The sequence below is a fragment of the Cheilinus undulatus genome, linkage group 21, assembly GCF_018320785.1.
Source record: "Cheilinus undulatus linkage group 21, ASM1832078v1, whole genome shotgun sequence".
Taxonomy (NCBI): Eukaryota; Metazoa; Chordata; class Actinopteri; order Labriformes; family Labridae; genus Cheilinus; species Cheilinus undulatus.
In genome coordinates, this window is record NC_054885.1 from 3,310,299 (window position 1) to 3,326,616 (window position 16,318).

The following is a 16,318-nucleotide window of genomic DNA, read 5'->3' on the forward strand; positions in this document are numbered from 1 at the left end:
TGGTGGCCATCCACCAACCATCCACTACTCCTCCATCTGGACCATCCAGGGTTGCACGGCACTCATCAGTCAACAAGACGGTTTAAAAATGAGTCTTCATGTATTTCTGGGCCCACTGCAACCGTTTCTGCTTGTGAGCATTGGTTAGGGGAGGCTGAATAGTAGGTTTATGAACAACTGCAAGCCTCTGGAGGATCCTACACCTTGAGGTTGGTGGGACTCCAGAGGCACCAGCAGCTTCAAATATCTGTTTGCTGCTTTGTAATGACATTTTAGCATCTGCTCTCTTAATCTGATGAATTTGTCTGTCAGAAACCTTCCTCATTATGCCTTTATCTGCATGAACCTGTCTGTGCTCTGAATCAGCCACAAATTTCTCCACAGTACGATGATCACGCTGAAGTTTTCCTGAAATATCTCATGTTTTCATACATGCACTATTTGAGGCTTTTCAGCAGCAGAGATCCTTTTTCTTTCCCATATTGCTGAAACCTGTGGCCTGCTTAATAATGTGGAACGTCCTTCTTAAGTAGTTTTCCTTTAATTGGGCTCACCTGGCAAACTAATGATCACAGGTGTGTGAGATTGATTTCAGTGATCCAGAGAGCCCTGAGACACAAAACCATCTATGAGTTTAACTGAAAAACAACAAACTGAATGTTTATGACACTAAAATCAAATTTACATAACAATTTGAAACGTGGTTGACATCTATCTAAAATGTCTTATTGTAACCACTCTAAAAATAAATTTGAAAAGGAAAAAAGTGCATCTTTTAATTTTTTCGAAAATTTTAATTTCTCTTCTATTGCTTTCAAGAAAAATACTGCACAAGTTCTGCAGTTTAGAGCCTACTCATATGCTTTTATTGGGACTGAGCAGCGAAGAAGTTCTTATGGTTTAAGCTCACAATCATTTTCATTATCTTCTGGGGAAAAATCCAGAACTTTATCCCTGTGTTTTGTGGCAACCACTTGTTTTAACAGTTTAATAAAAAGGCTTTATTCCATGTCTTTTGAGGCAGAGTGATTAAATCTAAGTGAGAGTTCATGCTGAGTTATACTGCACATGCGTGGTCACGGCTCTCACCTGGCGAGTTTTTAGGCAAGTTTTTCGAGATCAACCAAAACCCTTTTCCCCTCCCTTTTCCCAAAACTCCCAACATGAACCGGTAGTTAGACGAGGCTCGACACCCGGAAACACTGCAGCTGTCTCGGCCTTCAGCGTTTCTTCGGCTCTGGATCTGCCAGCTTGAATACTACACTCACATTTAACAGGTAAAAGGCTGTTATTTTTCCGTTTTATTTGATAAACAGCGCTTAAGTAGTTCCCGCGGATGAATACTACACTTGAAGGAAATCTGTGCAAATCCTAAAAAAAAAAGTGAACTGTGATCAAAACCGACATTTTTGTCGGCAAGAAAACAAAGAAGATTCATCAGCGTTTATTGTTATTTTATATTTAGCATGCATTCCGTTTCATGCCTGTGAGTTTAATTCGAATTAAATAACTGCATGTCAATTTTAAAGCTGAAACCAGCCGCATGACAGCCACCAACGGCCGGAGTGCTGTGCTAAGGCTCCAGTCCTCCGCGGAGACTCGTTGGGAAATATCGCAGTCTTTCATATTTCTCGTCTTTCCTCGCCAAACAAACCAAAAAACCACGAAAGTAAAGACAAAAAATAAAACTCCAAACACCTACGGTTAATTCGGCGTACATATATATTCGATATGTTCAGTCTTAGTGAGGAAATATTGCGAAATGACTTCAGGTGCGTCCCCATTATCCTCGAGTGCCTGATTGACGATGCTGCTAACGTTAGCATCTCATTAGCATCCTGTGACTAGCAGAAAGAAAGTTTAACTCAAACGGACGGGAAATATATCAGAATAACTCAAATTGAGACAGAAAACACAACTTAAATTTAGTAAAATATTTATTCTACCGTCAAAATGCCATAAAGGTAGTTACATTTTTTCATATATTTTCCAGACATCACTCTGTACCACCCGAGCTGGTCTATTTGCAGGGGCGGTTTTAGCCATTTGGAGGCCCCAGGGTGGCCCTTTCCCATTTAGCTAAATTAAGTGGGGGCTGTGAAAAAAATAAAATAAAATTAACCCAAAAATCTGTTAGCAAAGACCAGTGTTAATTTTGGTAGCTATTTTGAATTCACTCTTGATCTAGATTAAGTAATTTTTAGTTTTTAGTCACACTTTTGTCATTTTCACCGTTGAAAGTTTAAGCATAATTTTAGTCCACGAAAAGCCATTGTATTTTTGTCTTTACTTGTAATTAAAACAATTATTGTCTTTGAATTAATTTTATCACCATATTGTAATGTTAATATTACAATTTTATCCCAAAATATTGTGTTTTTAATTAGTCTAGTCTTCATCTTGGGAACAAAAGTAGAGTAAAATCTTATTATGTCTTAGTTTTAGTCAACAAAATTAACGCTGACATTGATGGCAACCTTAAAGGGTAATTTCAGTATTTTTGAAGTCTGTATGAGGTAGCTACATAGCAGTTGTAGTGGCATTAGCCTCCTGTGAGTTTTTAGTGAGCATTGCTCCTTTACAAAGGACTCTGGTTTTACTGGCCATGAAGCGAGGCTGTACAGCGTAACAGTTTTTGGTAAATATGTGCCACAAACTACCTGACACTCCAGATGGATTTGTTTCACACATCAATCTGGAAAACCTTTAATATTAAGCATTTGGGAAAGGGCAGAGAATTTGAAAAAAACTCAGAGTGTGATTGGATGAATGTTCTGTCTGTCACGTCTTTGCAGGCCAATCAGAGCAACAAAACACGTGGCGTAGCCACGACCGAGGTGCACTTGCGCAGTTACCGAAGAAGACTTCTGTCGTTTTTGGAAAGAAAACAACTCACTGCTGCTCTTAGTTCTTCTTTTAACGGAGAAATGTCGTCAAGTTCTGATAAAACGGGCACTTTAGCAGCATCCATGCTAATCTCTTCCGCCTCTCGTCGCTGCCTGAAAGTACTGCCCCTCGTCGCTGATTGGTCCTGTCACTTTCTAACTGCGCCAGAATGGTTCAGACGGAGTTTTGCAAGATGGATTCACCAGTAAGAAACACAGAAACAGGTGAATCCATCTGCTTCGCAAGGTTACCAAAAGTGGATTTCCAGTGCCTTGGAAAGAACAAGGCAAAAAGTCTTTTATTTTGAAGGATACCTCTCAACCTCTGTTTTTCTACACCTCTTTAGTTACTTCTCAAGTTTTTCCACCAAAACATTTGGTAATGACTGAAAATTTTTCCAAAATTTGTGTTGTGATTTGTCCTTTAGGAGGTGGTGATGAGGTGAGAACGCTCTAAAGTACAGGGGGATGTATGCTCTTAATTTGAAAATGAATTGGTGAAAAATAATAATGAACAGAGTAAAGAACACGTGCCCAGGTCTGACTGAAGTCATAGTGAGTGACGGGCTCTTGGACTTATTTGGCTAACCAAAATGTAATATTATTAATAACTAAAATACATATATTAATATTCAAAAATAATTTTAGACATGTTCTTTATATTTAGACCTGAACCTCATATTTGATTCATGTACGTGGACTAAACCCTGCAGTCCTTGGAGCAGAAGCCCCATGTAGTTGCTGCCTGCCTTTCCCTAAACTACCAGTGGATATTTGGACTGGGAGAGGCTAAAAAGTGTTGATATATAAGCTTAGTTTCACACGTTGTCACATTTATTCTTTTCTAATCAAACACTGGCTATAAAGTGATTTTTTAAAAAAAATTCAACAAATACAATAAAAGTTTTATAGATTTTAATCTGTATTTTAAGAAATGTTCATTAACCCTTAGAGCTCCAGTGTCACAGATCCGTGTGGGAGGCATACCCCTGTAAATTGCTTGGTAACTTTTGAACCGTAAGTCATAGGCACTAACTTTTTTTTTCCTCTGAAAGCTCTGTGTTGTGCCTTTCTATATATATGCTTCATGCATTCGTAGCCCTTACAGAACATTTTCTAGTGAGTCCAGAACTTGGCTGACTTCCTGGGGTTCCTGAAGACAGGGTCGCCGTATACAACAAGAAGTGACACAGTTTAGAAAACGTTAATAACTTTTGAACCATATGTCGTAGACACGTGCTCTTTTTTTCCTCTGAAAGCTGACCATTTTGCCGTTCGTTTGCTACACTCGACCGTTTCTGTGACTTTTCAGGGTCTTGAAATATTAAATCCACGGCGTCAGATCCGATAATAAGTGTCTTTTTGTCTATTTTTAATCCATTTTCAGTCATTTACTTTGGCTTTCTTCAGTGGGTAGCACCATATTTGTTGAGGGCAACGTTTAGATGCAAAGCATTGTGGGAGCTGTAGTCAACCAGTTGCTTCTCTACTGTTTAAAGGAACAGCACAAATTAATCTAACTGTAAAAAAGCGCATGGACTTTCTCTTGCATTTATTTAGATATTTTGAAAACCCTTAGTCACAGAATGTTTATGTTTTCACTGTTTTGTCCCCAGAAGATGGAGAACAAGTCTATGCAAAGAAAATGCTTTGTCACTGTTGTTTACTGTGTGTTATCAATGAAAATCTTTTGAGTTTCAAATTCCGATTAGTTTTTTTATTTTGTCTTCAGAGTCTTATAACTTTTTCATAATTCAAGTGACATTACTGTTGTAGATATATTATTAAAGCCCAGGTTGTCCTGAAAAAAAAAGATGATAGAGCTTGACTGTACACCTCAGGGTTGATGTTTTACAAGCTTTTTAGGAAAAAAAGTCCAGGCGAGACATGATGGTGAAAAAAACAGCTGTTAGCTCTAAGGGTTAAGTTCTGTGGTAATATGGTCCACAGTTCAGTCTTTCTGTACCGGTTTTTGATTTGGATCTGGTTCCTGGCAGACAAATATTATCTTTAAAAAACACAGAGGACATCATGCCAAAGTTGAACCGTGCACCAGAACACACAGGAAAAACATGTTACACTAGTTTACTTAACCTCTCTAAGTATGCCGTACTCTAAAGATAGACTGGAATTGTTTAATGTGACACTGAACACGTGTGGAAGAATCCTTCATACTGATGTCTTTAGAGACATTATTTATTTAGCCTTTATTTAACAAGGAAAACATCAGTGAGACTAAGTGAAGACAGGCGGCTTCACAGTTAACAAACAACATCAATTGGTCATATGGACAACTGTATTACAAGATAATAGACTACAGTACACTCAGCAGACACTTTAGTATCTGCACATTGTACAGGGCTGGACCTCTGCCCTAATTCTTTGTGACACAGATTCAGTAAGGTAGTGGAAACACCCTTCAGAGATCTATGCCCATATTGACATGACTGTGTATAACTTTCCAGCAGTTAAAGTTGTTGTTCTATTTACATTTCCTTAAGTGGTAGGTGTATTTTATTTTATATATGTTTATCAAACCAGAACGAAGGTCATTATATTATCTCTCATTTACTTTGAGGTTTGTTTTGATTAGAGTTTCCCGATCTCCCAACTGTGTGTGAAGTGGACAGGGTTTGCTAAAAAAGTAAATTTAATCCTTAGGTTTCATTTTCACTTTATTGTTCATCAGGACTGGTACGCCTTGTCGGTGAGTGACTATATGCTAGTATTGCTAGTGTCTCAAACAGGAATTAATGCCACATGAGCAATTGTAAACTTACCTTGGTTAATTCTGGGTTTTGTTTTGTGTTTACATTGCAGGTTTACAACCTAACTAAGGTCTAACTACTTTTGTAACCATCAAGCAAACGTGCGGGCGTTTGTTGTATGTGTGTGCAATAAACGTAAAAGGAGAGACCTGAGTTGTATCCGCCGTACTTGTTCTGATAACCCTTCCAGAGGGGAGTTTATTAAGCTATAGCAGGTAGCTTAGTAAAAGTCTGGACAGACAGCATGGTGCAGTTGCTGCACTTTTGTCAGCTGCACATCCACAATGTCAATCTCCAGTACCACCACATCCCAAAGGTGCTCTGCTGGGATTAGATCAGGTGACTTGGGAAGTCATTTGAGTCCGTAAACTCATTGTAATGTTCAAGAAACCAGTTTAAAGACCATCAGAAGACTTTACATTGTGGTCATACAGGGATGGACATAGTCAGCAGCAATACTGAGGTTGGCGGCGGTGTTTAAATGTTGCTTAATTGGTCCTAAAGTGTGCCAAGAAAATATCCGCCACACCATTAAACCATCATGATCCTGAACTTTTAATTCAAGGCAGGACGGACCCTACTATTTAAATGTGGCTACAGCATTTAAGACTCATCAGACCAGGGTTTTTTTAATCTTCTATCGTCCAATTTTGATGAGTATGTGTGGATTATAGCCTCTTTAACTAGTAATGAACATGATTAAACTTAAATCTGATGCTTTAATCCAAAAGAAAGCCAGGCAATCAGCTTATAGGTGACTATTTTAAGTGTTAAATTCTCTTCAGAAAGCTGACATTTTGGTTTTGCTCTTGATCATTTCTGTTCTAGGTCAAAGATGGACTCCCAGAGCCAGGTCGTGGACAGGCTGCGGTCAGCGTTCTCTTCAGGCGTCACATTACCAGAGGAGTTTCGCCGAGCTCAGCTAATGAAGTTGATGTCGATGGTCAAAGAAAATGAGGAAGCGATTGTGGAGGCTCTGCACAAAGACCTCAGAAAGGTACGTCACTGTGCACATGTGTTATTATTACACAATCCTAGTAGTTCATGTGTTGGCAGTTCTGTCTGGGTGTTCTGATAAACCTTTTACCAGAACATTAAAAACTCCTCCTTTAGGTGTCCATTTCACTACAATGCTGAATTTAGTTTAGTTTCTCCATTGATGTTTTTGTGGATCATAAAGGAAACATCCCAGTCAGCATTTTGGCATTGAAAAAAGCTGATTTAAAGATGACTTAACCTTGACATCTCCAGTGGATTCTCATATAGCTGATATGGTAGATGCGCTGAGCCCTACAGGATCATCTGCGATCCCAAGTGGCAGCGCACTTCGTTTACAATATCTCAGGAGCTGCTTGACAGATCTCTATGGAATAAATTTTGATCAGAAGGGAACCTATTTACCGATCAATGGACAGATTTTGGCATTTATATCCCTTCCAGAACATTTTTAATCCATCTAACATAAAACTTGACAGTCTTGATAGCTTTCCTCCATTTTGACACTGGAAGAGAAAGATAAGAAGTTAGCCTGTTGGCCAATCAGGATGCTCCAATTCCTTCTGCTATGATAATAGCGACCAATCAGGGCTAGCCAATGATAAAAAAGAGGTTATCTGCCTGCTGGAAAGTAAAGAAAAATAGCTTTCTATGGCCCAAATAATGAAAAGAGTGTAATTTGACTCATAAAATGGGATTAATGAGCATTTTACACACTGGAATACCAAATGAGTGCAAAATGTGAATTGTTTTTAAGGCAAAAAATGATAGTAATAGTTTCTGTTGTGGGTTTGTTAGAAAGCTGTTATTTATTCCTCTAATAGACAAGGCCTGTATGAAGTAAATAAAGATGTGAAACTGCTTGTTCATTGTTTTTCTGGATGTGAAGTTCTGAGATTCAATTTCCGTTTTGTCCTCTAACTCTTTCTTGTCATATAACTTTTGATACATTCATCTGACATCCTTGTAGCAGACATTTTCTGATAGTCCAGGTTGTCCTGAAAAAATAAATGTCTGTAACTTGATTGTGCTTAAAAGGGTTGAGATTCTGCAGGCGTTTTAGCAAAAATAAATAGATGAATAAATACAAGCTGACCAAAAATAACAAAAGCTGGCTTGGGGTTCTAACATACTGAAACTATTATCTCTTAGATTAAGTTGCAGCCATTACAGTCAGTTTAATGGTTGTTAGCAACGGCTGTAAAATGAAGCAACTCTTTTATTCAGACCTCAAAATTTGTAAAATGAAGCCTTAGATCTAAATGGGTCAACCTAAGTAAAGTGTATGTCACAGTGAACCTAACACTTCCAAAGCTAACAAGTTAACCCTTCTTTATCATAATAAAGTGTAAGGAAGTGTTTGAGTCCAGTGTTTATATTAGAAAGGCAGCCTAGGATTCAGAGATTACAATGTGACATAAACAAGGGTGTCATCAGCATAAAGCTCTAACTTTACATTATCTCTTGTGAGTTGGTCCATGGGAAACATACAAATTATAGACCTAAAATTAATATTTGATGTATTTTTGAGCCTGTATACACCAAAGTCTGTCTTCTACTACTCAATAAGCTCTAAATGTCCTTTTTTTAATTTTTAGCCTAAATTTGAAACCATCTTGTCAGAAATCGAGATGGTGACCAACGACCTGCACTACACCATTAATAACTTCTCAACCTGGATGAAACCAGAATATGTTGGTAAAAACCTGGTAGGTATAAAAGTTAAATTTAATAGTGGATATTTTGTTGTATATATAGAGTTTTAAGACTTTTTTTCTTAAAGCGATAAAATGCATCTCTTAAGATGAGACTGAAGGGATATTAATTGTTTTATCTCACCAAAGTTTTGATTTCACATCTAACATATTTACCAAGAAATTCTGTTTATGTTGCATCTAAAATGTTTTTGATGTTTTGATTTTTTTAAGGCAACAAAGCTCGACACATGTTTTGTACGGAGGGAACCGTTAGGCGTCGTGTTAATCATCGGGGCGTGGAATTACCCATTGCAGCTCCTTGTTTTACCGCTGCTTGGAGCCATTGCTGCAGGTATCATTCACATCCTGATCACCTTAAATTAAAGCTTCATAATGCAACACATTTTGAATATTAATCAAATTAAAATCAAAATTTTCCAAAGTTAATTTAATGTTGAGTAATGACTTCCTAAAAAGAAGGTGAAAAGAAAATCCCCTGGGGTTTGTTCTTCTCAGCACTGTGTTCACACTTAAAGGCAGCACACTGTTCTGATTGTTAATGTTTCACAAAAAGGCTTAAACATATTTCAAACATGGATTTTTATGCCTCAGTGCTGGCAAAAGCCAAACGAAGAGGTATTCTGTTTTCAGCTCATCCATCCATCAGTCCATCCAAGTATCTATCTATTCATGCATCCATCCATCCATCCATTTATCCATCCATCCATCCATCCAAGTATCTATCTATGCATCCATCCATCCATCCATTTATCCATCCATCCATCCATTTATCCATCCATCCATCCAAGTATCTATCTATGCATCCATCCATCCATCCATTTATCCATCCATCCATCCATCCAAGTATCTATCTATGCATCCATCCATACATCCATACATCCATCCATCCATCCATTTATCCATCCATCCATCCAAGTATCTATGCATTCATCATCCATCCATCCATCATCCATCCAAGTATCCATCTATACATCCATCCACCCATCCATCCATCCAAGTATCTATCTATGCGTGCATCCATCCATCCATCCATCCATCCAAGTATCCATCTATGTATCCATCCAAGTATCCATCTATTTATCCATCTGTCATCCATGCATCCATCATCCTATGCATCAATGCAACCATCCATCCATCCAGGTATTCATCTATGCATCCTTCAATCCATACATCACTACATTCATCCATGCACATATCCATCCATCAATGCATCTCTCTATCCATTCATCCATCCATCCATTTATCCATCCATCCATGCATCCATCCATCCATCCATGCATCCATCTATGCATCCGACCAAGTATCCATTTTTGCATCCATCCAAGTGTCCATCCATCTATGCACCTGTTCATACATACATCAATCCATCTGTCCATTCATCTCTCTATCCATCCATCCATACAACCATATTGGCCCCAGCCCAAGGAGGAGCTGATTAGATTTTGGAGGTCAGAGGTCAAACGTTACGGTCATTTGGCCTCATGTGCATTCCTTGCTTGTGAACATATTATACCAAACATACTTTTGAGGGATTTTCTTCAAACTTGGCACAAATGTTTGGCCTCACTTGAGGATGAATTACTTAAATTTTGAAGGTCAAAGGTAGATTTAATTTGTCCTCATGGTCATAACACTTGTACCACAGAAAACGCCCCAGCCCCTTTAGTTGGCACACCACTGTACTTTCACTGTCCGGTTATTAGAACTTTTTGCAGAGGCATGCAGCCACCAGTTGGCAGTTCTAGTTTTTTTTTTAGCGTTTACCTCTTTGTGTCTGTTAGCCCGGCCACCACATGGCACGTAGTAGGAGCTAAGCAGGGTAAAAGATCTTGGACAAAGTAAAAAAAGTGCCTTTTCTAAGATCACTCATTCATGTTTTCACTGATGTTTGTGTCCTCAAAAAAGGAAACTGTGCAGTCATCAAGCCCTCTGAGGTCAGCTCAGCTGCAGACAGCCTGATTGCAGAGCTCGTCCCCAAATATTTATCACAGGTAAATCGAAAGTTAAGAGGATTATAATGATGCATCATTTTATTTGTATAAATTTCACTAAAACTAGATTTGAACATATTAAGTGTGACCCTTGCAGTAAGCTAGGACTCTTGTTTTTGCAGGATTGTTATGCTGTTGTTCGTGGAGGAGCTGAGGAGACCAAAGCACTGCTGCAGAACCGCTTTGACCACATCTTCTACACCGGTGAGGATCCATTATTTATACATTTATATATACGGGTTAATTTTCCTTACACTGCTCCTATAGTCCTAAAGGAGTTTGTCTCAGTGAACAGAAGATATAGATCTGTTTTTTCACTGTATACAGCTCTTAGCTTAACAGCTCTTAAAGCCGTCAGACTCAATTGATAAAATCAGTGTTTTCACTTCTCAGAACAAAGGAGTGGTTGTTCTACATCTGCCTAATCTGTCAGAGTAGTTATGTAAAGTTTTCTAGGTCAGGCAGCCCTTTGAAACAACAGCATGAAAATTCACTTAGGAATCAAAACCAACATGTTAAGGCAGCAGCTGACTGACAGCTTCTGTTTGGTTAAATAATTGTTTTTATAAATGGAGTTTGGTGGCTGGGGCAGACTGGTGTTAAAGGCTTTATCTGGTTTAAAATAGGAGTTTTAACAACATTTCCTTTCTGTAATATTGTCCAACAATTAGGAAAACAATGTGAGACTTTAAGTTAAAAAATTAGTCTAAAACTACACATTCCAGACTCTCCTTTAACTCCATTTCCTGTTCATCCCTAATCTCTGGTAATAGCCCGTGTCAGTCTGACTGTACATACATGTGTCTGGCCAGGAGTGTCACACCACACGCATGACTCTAATCCCTCAGTTTTGTCTCTCAGGTTCTCAGACAGTGGCTCGCAGCATCCTTCAGGCAGCCTCGGTCCATTTAACCCCGGTGACCTTGGAGCTCGGTGGAAAGTGTCCCTGCTTTATTTACGGCCGTGTCGACATCACAGCTGCTGCTCGCCGCCTCATCTGGGCAAAGTTTTTCAACGCCGGTCAGAGCTGCGTGGCTCCGGATTATGTTCTTTGCACGGCGGCCATCCGGGACGCTCTTCTGCCTGAGCTGCGCCAAGCTTTGGAGGAATTCTACGGAAAGGAGACTCAGACGTGCCCTGACTTCTGTCGCATCGTGTCCCCGAGACACTGGACTCGACTGACAGAGCTGCTGAAGAAGACTGGGGGAAAGGTGGTGGTGGGAGGAGAGAGCAACGAGGAGGACAAATACATCGGTGGGTTACGAGGTTCAGAGTCTGTTGGTTTTTACTGAAAAACTTCTGAATGAATTCACTGATGGGCTATAGTCTCAGGAGAAACATCTTTGTTAGACTGAAATACACAGATTTTAAAAAGATTTTGACTTCCAGTTATGTTTCTAAAAATGCATTAGCTATTGGTTGGGGAGGAAATCTGTTTATACTGAAGAGTACGGAAGCCTGTAGCAGACATGCATGCAGACCTTTTATTTCACCCCATTTTCCCCTAAGAACAGATGTTTTTCTCTCATCATAGACTGGTCCCTGTCGTGATTTATTGATATATCCAAGCATGTGTGTTGGATCAGTAGCATTGGAGCTAGCATCCTTGCTAACACTTTCCTCACTGTGGACCCAAAAAGTGTGTTAAACCTTTATTGGGTTCTGATTTTGGAATCATTTATTTGTGCCTCTTCTGACCCCTTTAAACCACTTTTTCTGCCCAGTTTTGCAAAAATTATTTGACACTTTCCATCAATTTTGAAAAAAATTTTTTGCCCATTTTTGTGTATTTTTACCATTTTTTACATCTATAATCCCATTTCACCACCTTTTTGCCCATTTATCTGACTTTCAACCAATTATTGCCACTTTTTATTCACATTTCACCACTTTGAAACCCTTTCCACCAGTTTCTCTGCCCATTTTTTGCCACTTTCCAACTATAGTTGCCTCTGTTAATCCTATTCTACCACTCTCTTTATACATCCTTGCCCATTTAACCACATTTCACTTCTTGTTATGCCTATTTTTGTCACTTTTAAATCCCTTTTTACCAATCTTTTGTCCATTTTTGTCCTCTTTTACCTTATTTTACTATTTGTTAAGCTCAATTTTGCCACTTTAAAACAAATTTTGCCACCTTATACCCCTTTTTCTTCACTTTTAACCCTGTTTCAACACTTTCTTTGCCTGTTTTGCCACATTCCAGTTAAAGTTTCCTCGGGTAACCCTCTTCTACAAATATTAACCCCTTTTCGCCACTCTCTTTAGCCACTTTTGCCAAATGTAACCATATTTCACTGTTTGTTATACTCAATTTTGCCACTTTAAAGCAATTATTGGCACTTTTTAATCACATTTCACCACTTTTAAACCCTTTCCACCACTTTTTCTGCCTGTTTTTGTCGCATTCCAGCTATTGTTGTCTCTTTTAGCCAAATTCTACCACTACTAACCCCTTTTAACCACTCTCTTTATCCAATTTTGCCCATTTAACCACATTTCACTACTTGTTATTCCCATTTTTTGCGGCTTTTAAATCCCTTTTTACCAATCTTTTGTACTTTTTTGCCAATTTTAACCACGTTTTACTGTTTGTTATGCTCAGTTTTGCCACTTTAAACCCATTTCGATTCTGTTTAAAGAAAAGGGATTCACATTTTTTGTAAGGCCATTCACTACAGAGTAAATACTAGTAGATAAATCAGGTATAAAATAAATAAATGTAACATGGATATCACAGCTTAACTTTACGGTGGGCCACCACATTGCTGACCCCCATGGCCCCCCATTTGGCTGAAAGATCTCCCCATCTACCCCCTTCAGAGGTGGCCTTGATCGTAGCAGTACATATTCAAGCGTCAAGACATTAAATGTCACTCTGAGTGGGGTTACAATTGCATGTGAAATGTTTCGTTAGTAGGCGTCGTATAAAGGGGTAAATAGTGAATATGAAAGACGTAAAATCAAGTCAAAGGAATTAGAATCAGAGAGGCAGTGATAAAAATTCTCAAAACAGAGATAAAAAAGGAATCTACTGAAATAAAGGGATATTTGTGGAGGTTAAGTTGTGCACATGGTGTTGTTTTGCACTTTTCTATGTTGGTCTTGTAATTAAAAATCTATTATAACTGTCTTATGAAAGAACTGTTCTCAGTCTGCTGTTGTGGACTGTAAGAGATCTTTACTGTAGCTGTGTAGTGTCCTTGAATACTATGATATACTGTATGTATTATATGGCTATGTGTTTCCTTTCAGCTCCCACAGTGGTGGTGGACGTGCTTGAAGATGACGCTCTCATGCAGGAGGAGATTTTCGGCCCCATCCTTCCCATCCTGACCGTGGAGTCCCTGCAGAAAGGCATCGATTTGATCAACCGTAAAGAGAGGCCGCTGGCTCTTTATGTGTTCTCTGATGAATCCTCAGTAAGATCACAAACCTGCGCTTACTCTCACATTACAGCTGAACATGTGTTTTTTTAAAATTTGGCATCACATTGTGCTTTTTTATGCAGATTGTGAACACCGTGCTGGAGAAGACTAAGAGTGGAGGATTCTGCTCCAATGACGGGATCGTCCACATGACCCTGCCAACGCTGCCCTTCGGAGGGATTGGTCAGTGACTTTCTGGCTCATTTAACTTCAAACAGCATGCAGCTGCACCATGCAGCTGCACCATGCATCGCTTTACAAAAATAAAAGATAATTATTGGCCTGTCATGAATTTGACAGAATATTTCACCCCATCACCTTCTTAGAATTTTCTGAAAAAGTCCTGCCCTCTCCAAATGCTTTCTCTTGGAGCTTTCCCAGATGAATGTGAAATACACCCATGCAGTGGAGATGTGAAACAGTCTATCTGGTGTGTCAGGCTAACATTTATTTGTCTAAAAGGAAAAAAAAATACTTAAGTCTGGATATGGAGAAGGTAGGGTGGTTTGAACTCTCCAAACCCCCCTTGGTGCAGACTTATGTGCATGCAGATCTAACCAGCTGTGTGCTTCTTATAATCACCGCTAACAACTTGCATGCTTGCAAATTTTCCTGAATATTTCCTGCTGCACTCTAACATCAGCTAGGCGTCTTAAAAAGATTTCTTTGGAAGCAGAAATGGAAAGCTCCAGCAACACTTTATTGGAGCAATGTATTTTGGATTGTGGCCCTCCACAGGGTCACAGTGAAAAATTTCATTGTTGATGTTCATTCATGAACAAAACTCCTAAAATTTGCAGGATCTTTTAAATGTGTGAAACAAGCTGTTGTCAGAGAACAGATGCAAATACAGACCACCAAACTTAGAGGTTCTGCAGCAATACAAGAACACCACAGCACTCACTAGAAGTCCATTCATGAATGTGTGTGATTTCAAAGACATAAAATGCTGCATAAAAGACAAAAATACGGAGAAAAAAACTCTGTGTGGATTTGGCCTTATTTTGCAGACAGATAATGAATTAACTGCAGTTAATTTTAAAAATAAGTCCATATTTTTATGACTTTATTTCTGTTTCCAGGATCGAGCGGTTGGGGCAGTTACCACGGCCGATGGGGCTTTGAGACGTTCAGTCACCGGCGGGCATGCATGCTGCGTGGCTGGGCTCTGGAGAGACTGAACAGCCTGCGTTACCCCCCGTACACGGACAATAAGCTCAGCTGGCTGCGCTGGACCACCTCGCCTAAAAGCAGCTGCTCCATCATGTAAAGACCGGCAGGATGAGTGTATGAGTGAGGAAAAACTTTTTTATACTGAATGAAAAGGTTTAATGTTTGAGAAAGTGATATTAGAATAGGGTAAATCTTCTCTTTTTAAATCTGTGGGTAAGTTTACTTTAACATGCAGGGTGCTTGTGCAATGTTTCTCACCTTTCTGCACTTTCAAGTCTTTGACACTGTATTTATCTCACTGCCTAAACTCATAACTCTAAACTGTCTGTTGTTTTTACCAACTCCCTTTCCTTGTTTTCCTTGTTCCGTTCTTTTTAGACCTCACTTTGAGTATCTGCTCTTTTTGCACACTGTTACATGATTTTAAAAACATTTAAACTAAGCTATCTTAACATTAGGGATATGCATGCCTGCCTATTTTTTTATCATAATGCACAGAAGTCTTTACACAGTGAGGAAGGTAGTTTTCTTTACATGTATTTTTATTGTCTTGTCAGTGGGTGAGGAGAAAGTTTCGGTGTGCTTTTGCCTTGTTTTTCATATCATATTCATGTAATAATGTAAATAAATTTGATTTGAACCATTAAAACATATTTTTACTGATGTGACCAAAGTTTGGTTTCTTCTTTATGTATGATTATAATTTTATGCACACGAGTTAGCATCTGACTTTTGTGAACAACAGAAAGGTTTTTGCTCTTCAGGGTTTCTGTAATATGAGAGTATATAAGACAGCCTCTAGAGGGCGCTTTTTCAGGTTTCATCCACTTTGAAGGCACCTAAAAGGGCACGTTGTCAGAACCCTGGAGGGCACTTGGTCATATTTTTGTCCATGAGCCCCCTAGAGGTCACTTTATCACATTTTTCCACCATGAAAGCTACAGAGAGGGCACTTAATCACGCCTGTCACTTAAGAGGGCTCTATATTACATTTTGTCTGCTTAGGAGGCACCTAGTGGGTTCTTTATCATGTTTTTCCACTTACAGTGTAACAAAGAGGGCACTTCATGTTTCACCCACTGGGAGGGCACCTAAGAGGGCACTTTACCATGTTTTGTCTGCTATGAAGGCAAATTGTAGGGCAAGTTTCATGTTTTGTCCACTAAAAGGGGAATTTATCATGTTTGTCCTCATAAAATACACCAAAGAGGAAACTTTATCACGTTTTATCCACTGAGAGGGTACATTATAGAGCACCTAATTACAGGTTGTCAACTAAGGGGGCACTTTATCATGCTCTGTCCACTTTGAGGGCCCCCAGTCATGTGTTGTCAACTAAAAGTGCATCAAAGAGAG

At 39.0% G+C, this 16,318-nt stretch overlaps 1 protein-coding gene across 1 annotated transcript; it reads left to right on the forward strand.

Moving 5' to 3' along the window:
* The first annotated feature begins 1,043 nt into the window (after positions 1-1,043).
* Positions 1,044-15,616, forward strand: aldh3b1 (aldehyde dehydrogenase 3 family, member B1). The gene is made up of 10 exons (XM_041816688.1): positions 1,044-1,277; positions 6,482-6,650; positions 8,248-8,358; positions 8,578-8,698; positions 10,273-10,358; positions 10,481-10,562; positions 11,220-11,612; positions 13,617-13,783; positions 13,873-13,972; positions 14,872-15,616. Exons 2-10 carry the CDS (start codon positions 6,489-6,491, stop codon positions 15,057-15,059), a joined length of 1,410 nt encoding a protein of 469 aa, XP_041672622.1. The 5' UTR covers positions 1,044-1,277; positions 6,482-6,488; the 3' UTR covers positions 15,060-15,616.
* Positions 15,617-16,318: the final 702 nt, after the last annotated feature.

Bases quoted from the DNA above. Each gene is read 5' to 3' on its own strand.
- aldh3b1 (XM_041816688.1), top strand. From the start codon at position 6,489: ATGGACTCCCAGAGCCAGGTCGTGGACAGGCTGCGGTCAGCGTTCTCT. The intron at 8,699-10,272 runs GTATCATTCACA...TCCTCAAAAAAG, and splicing joins GCTTGGAGCCATTGCTGCAG to GAAACTGTGCAGTCATCAAG. The intron at 13,973-14,871 runs GTCAGTGACTTT...TTCTGTTTCCAG, and splicing joins GCTGCCCTTCGGAGGGATTG to GATCGAGCGGTTGGGGCAGT.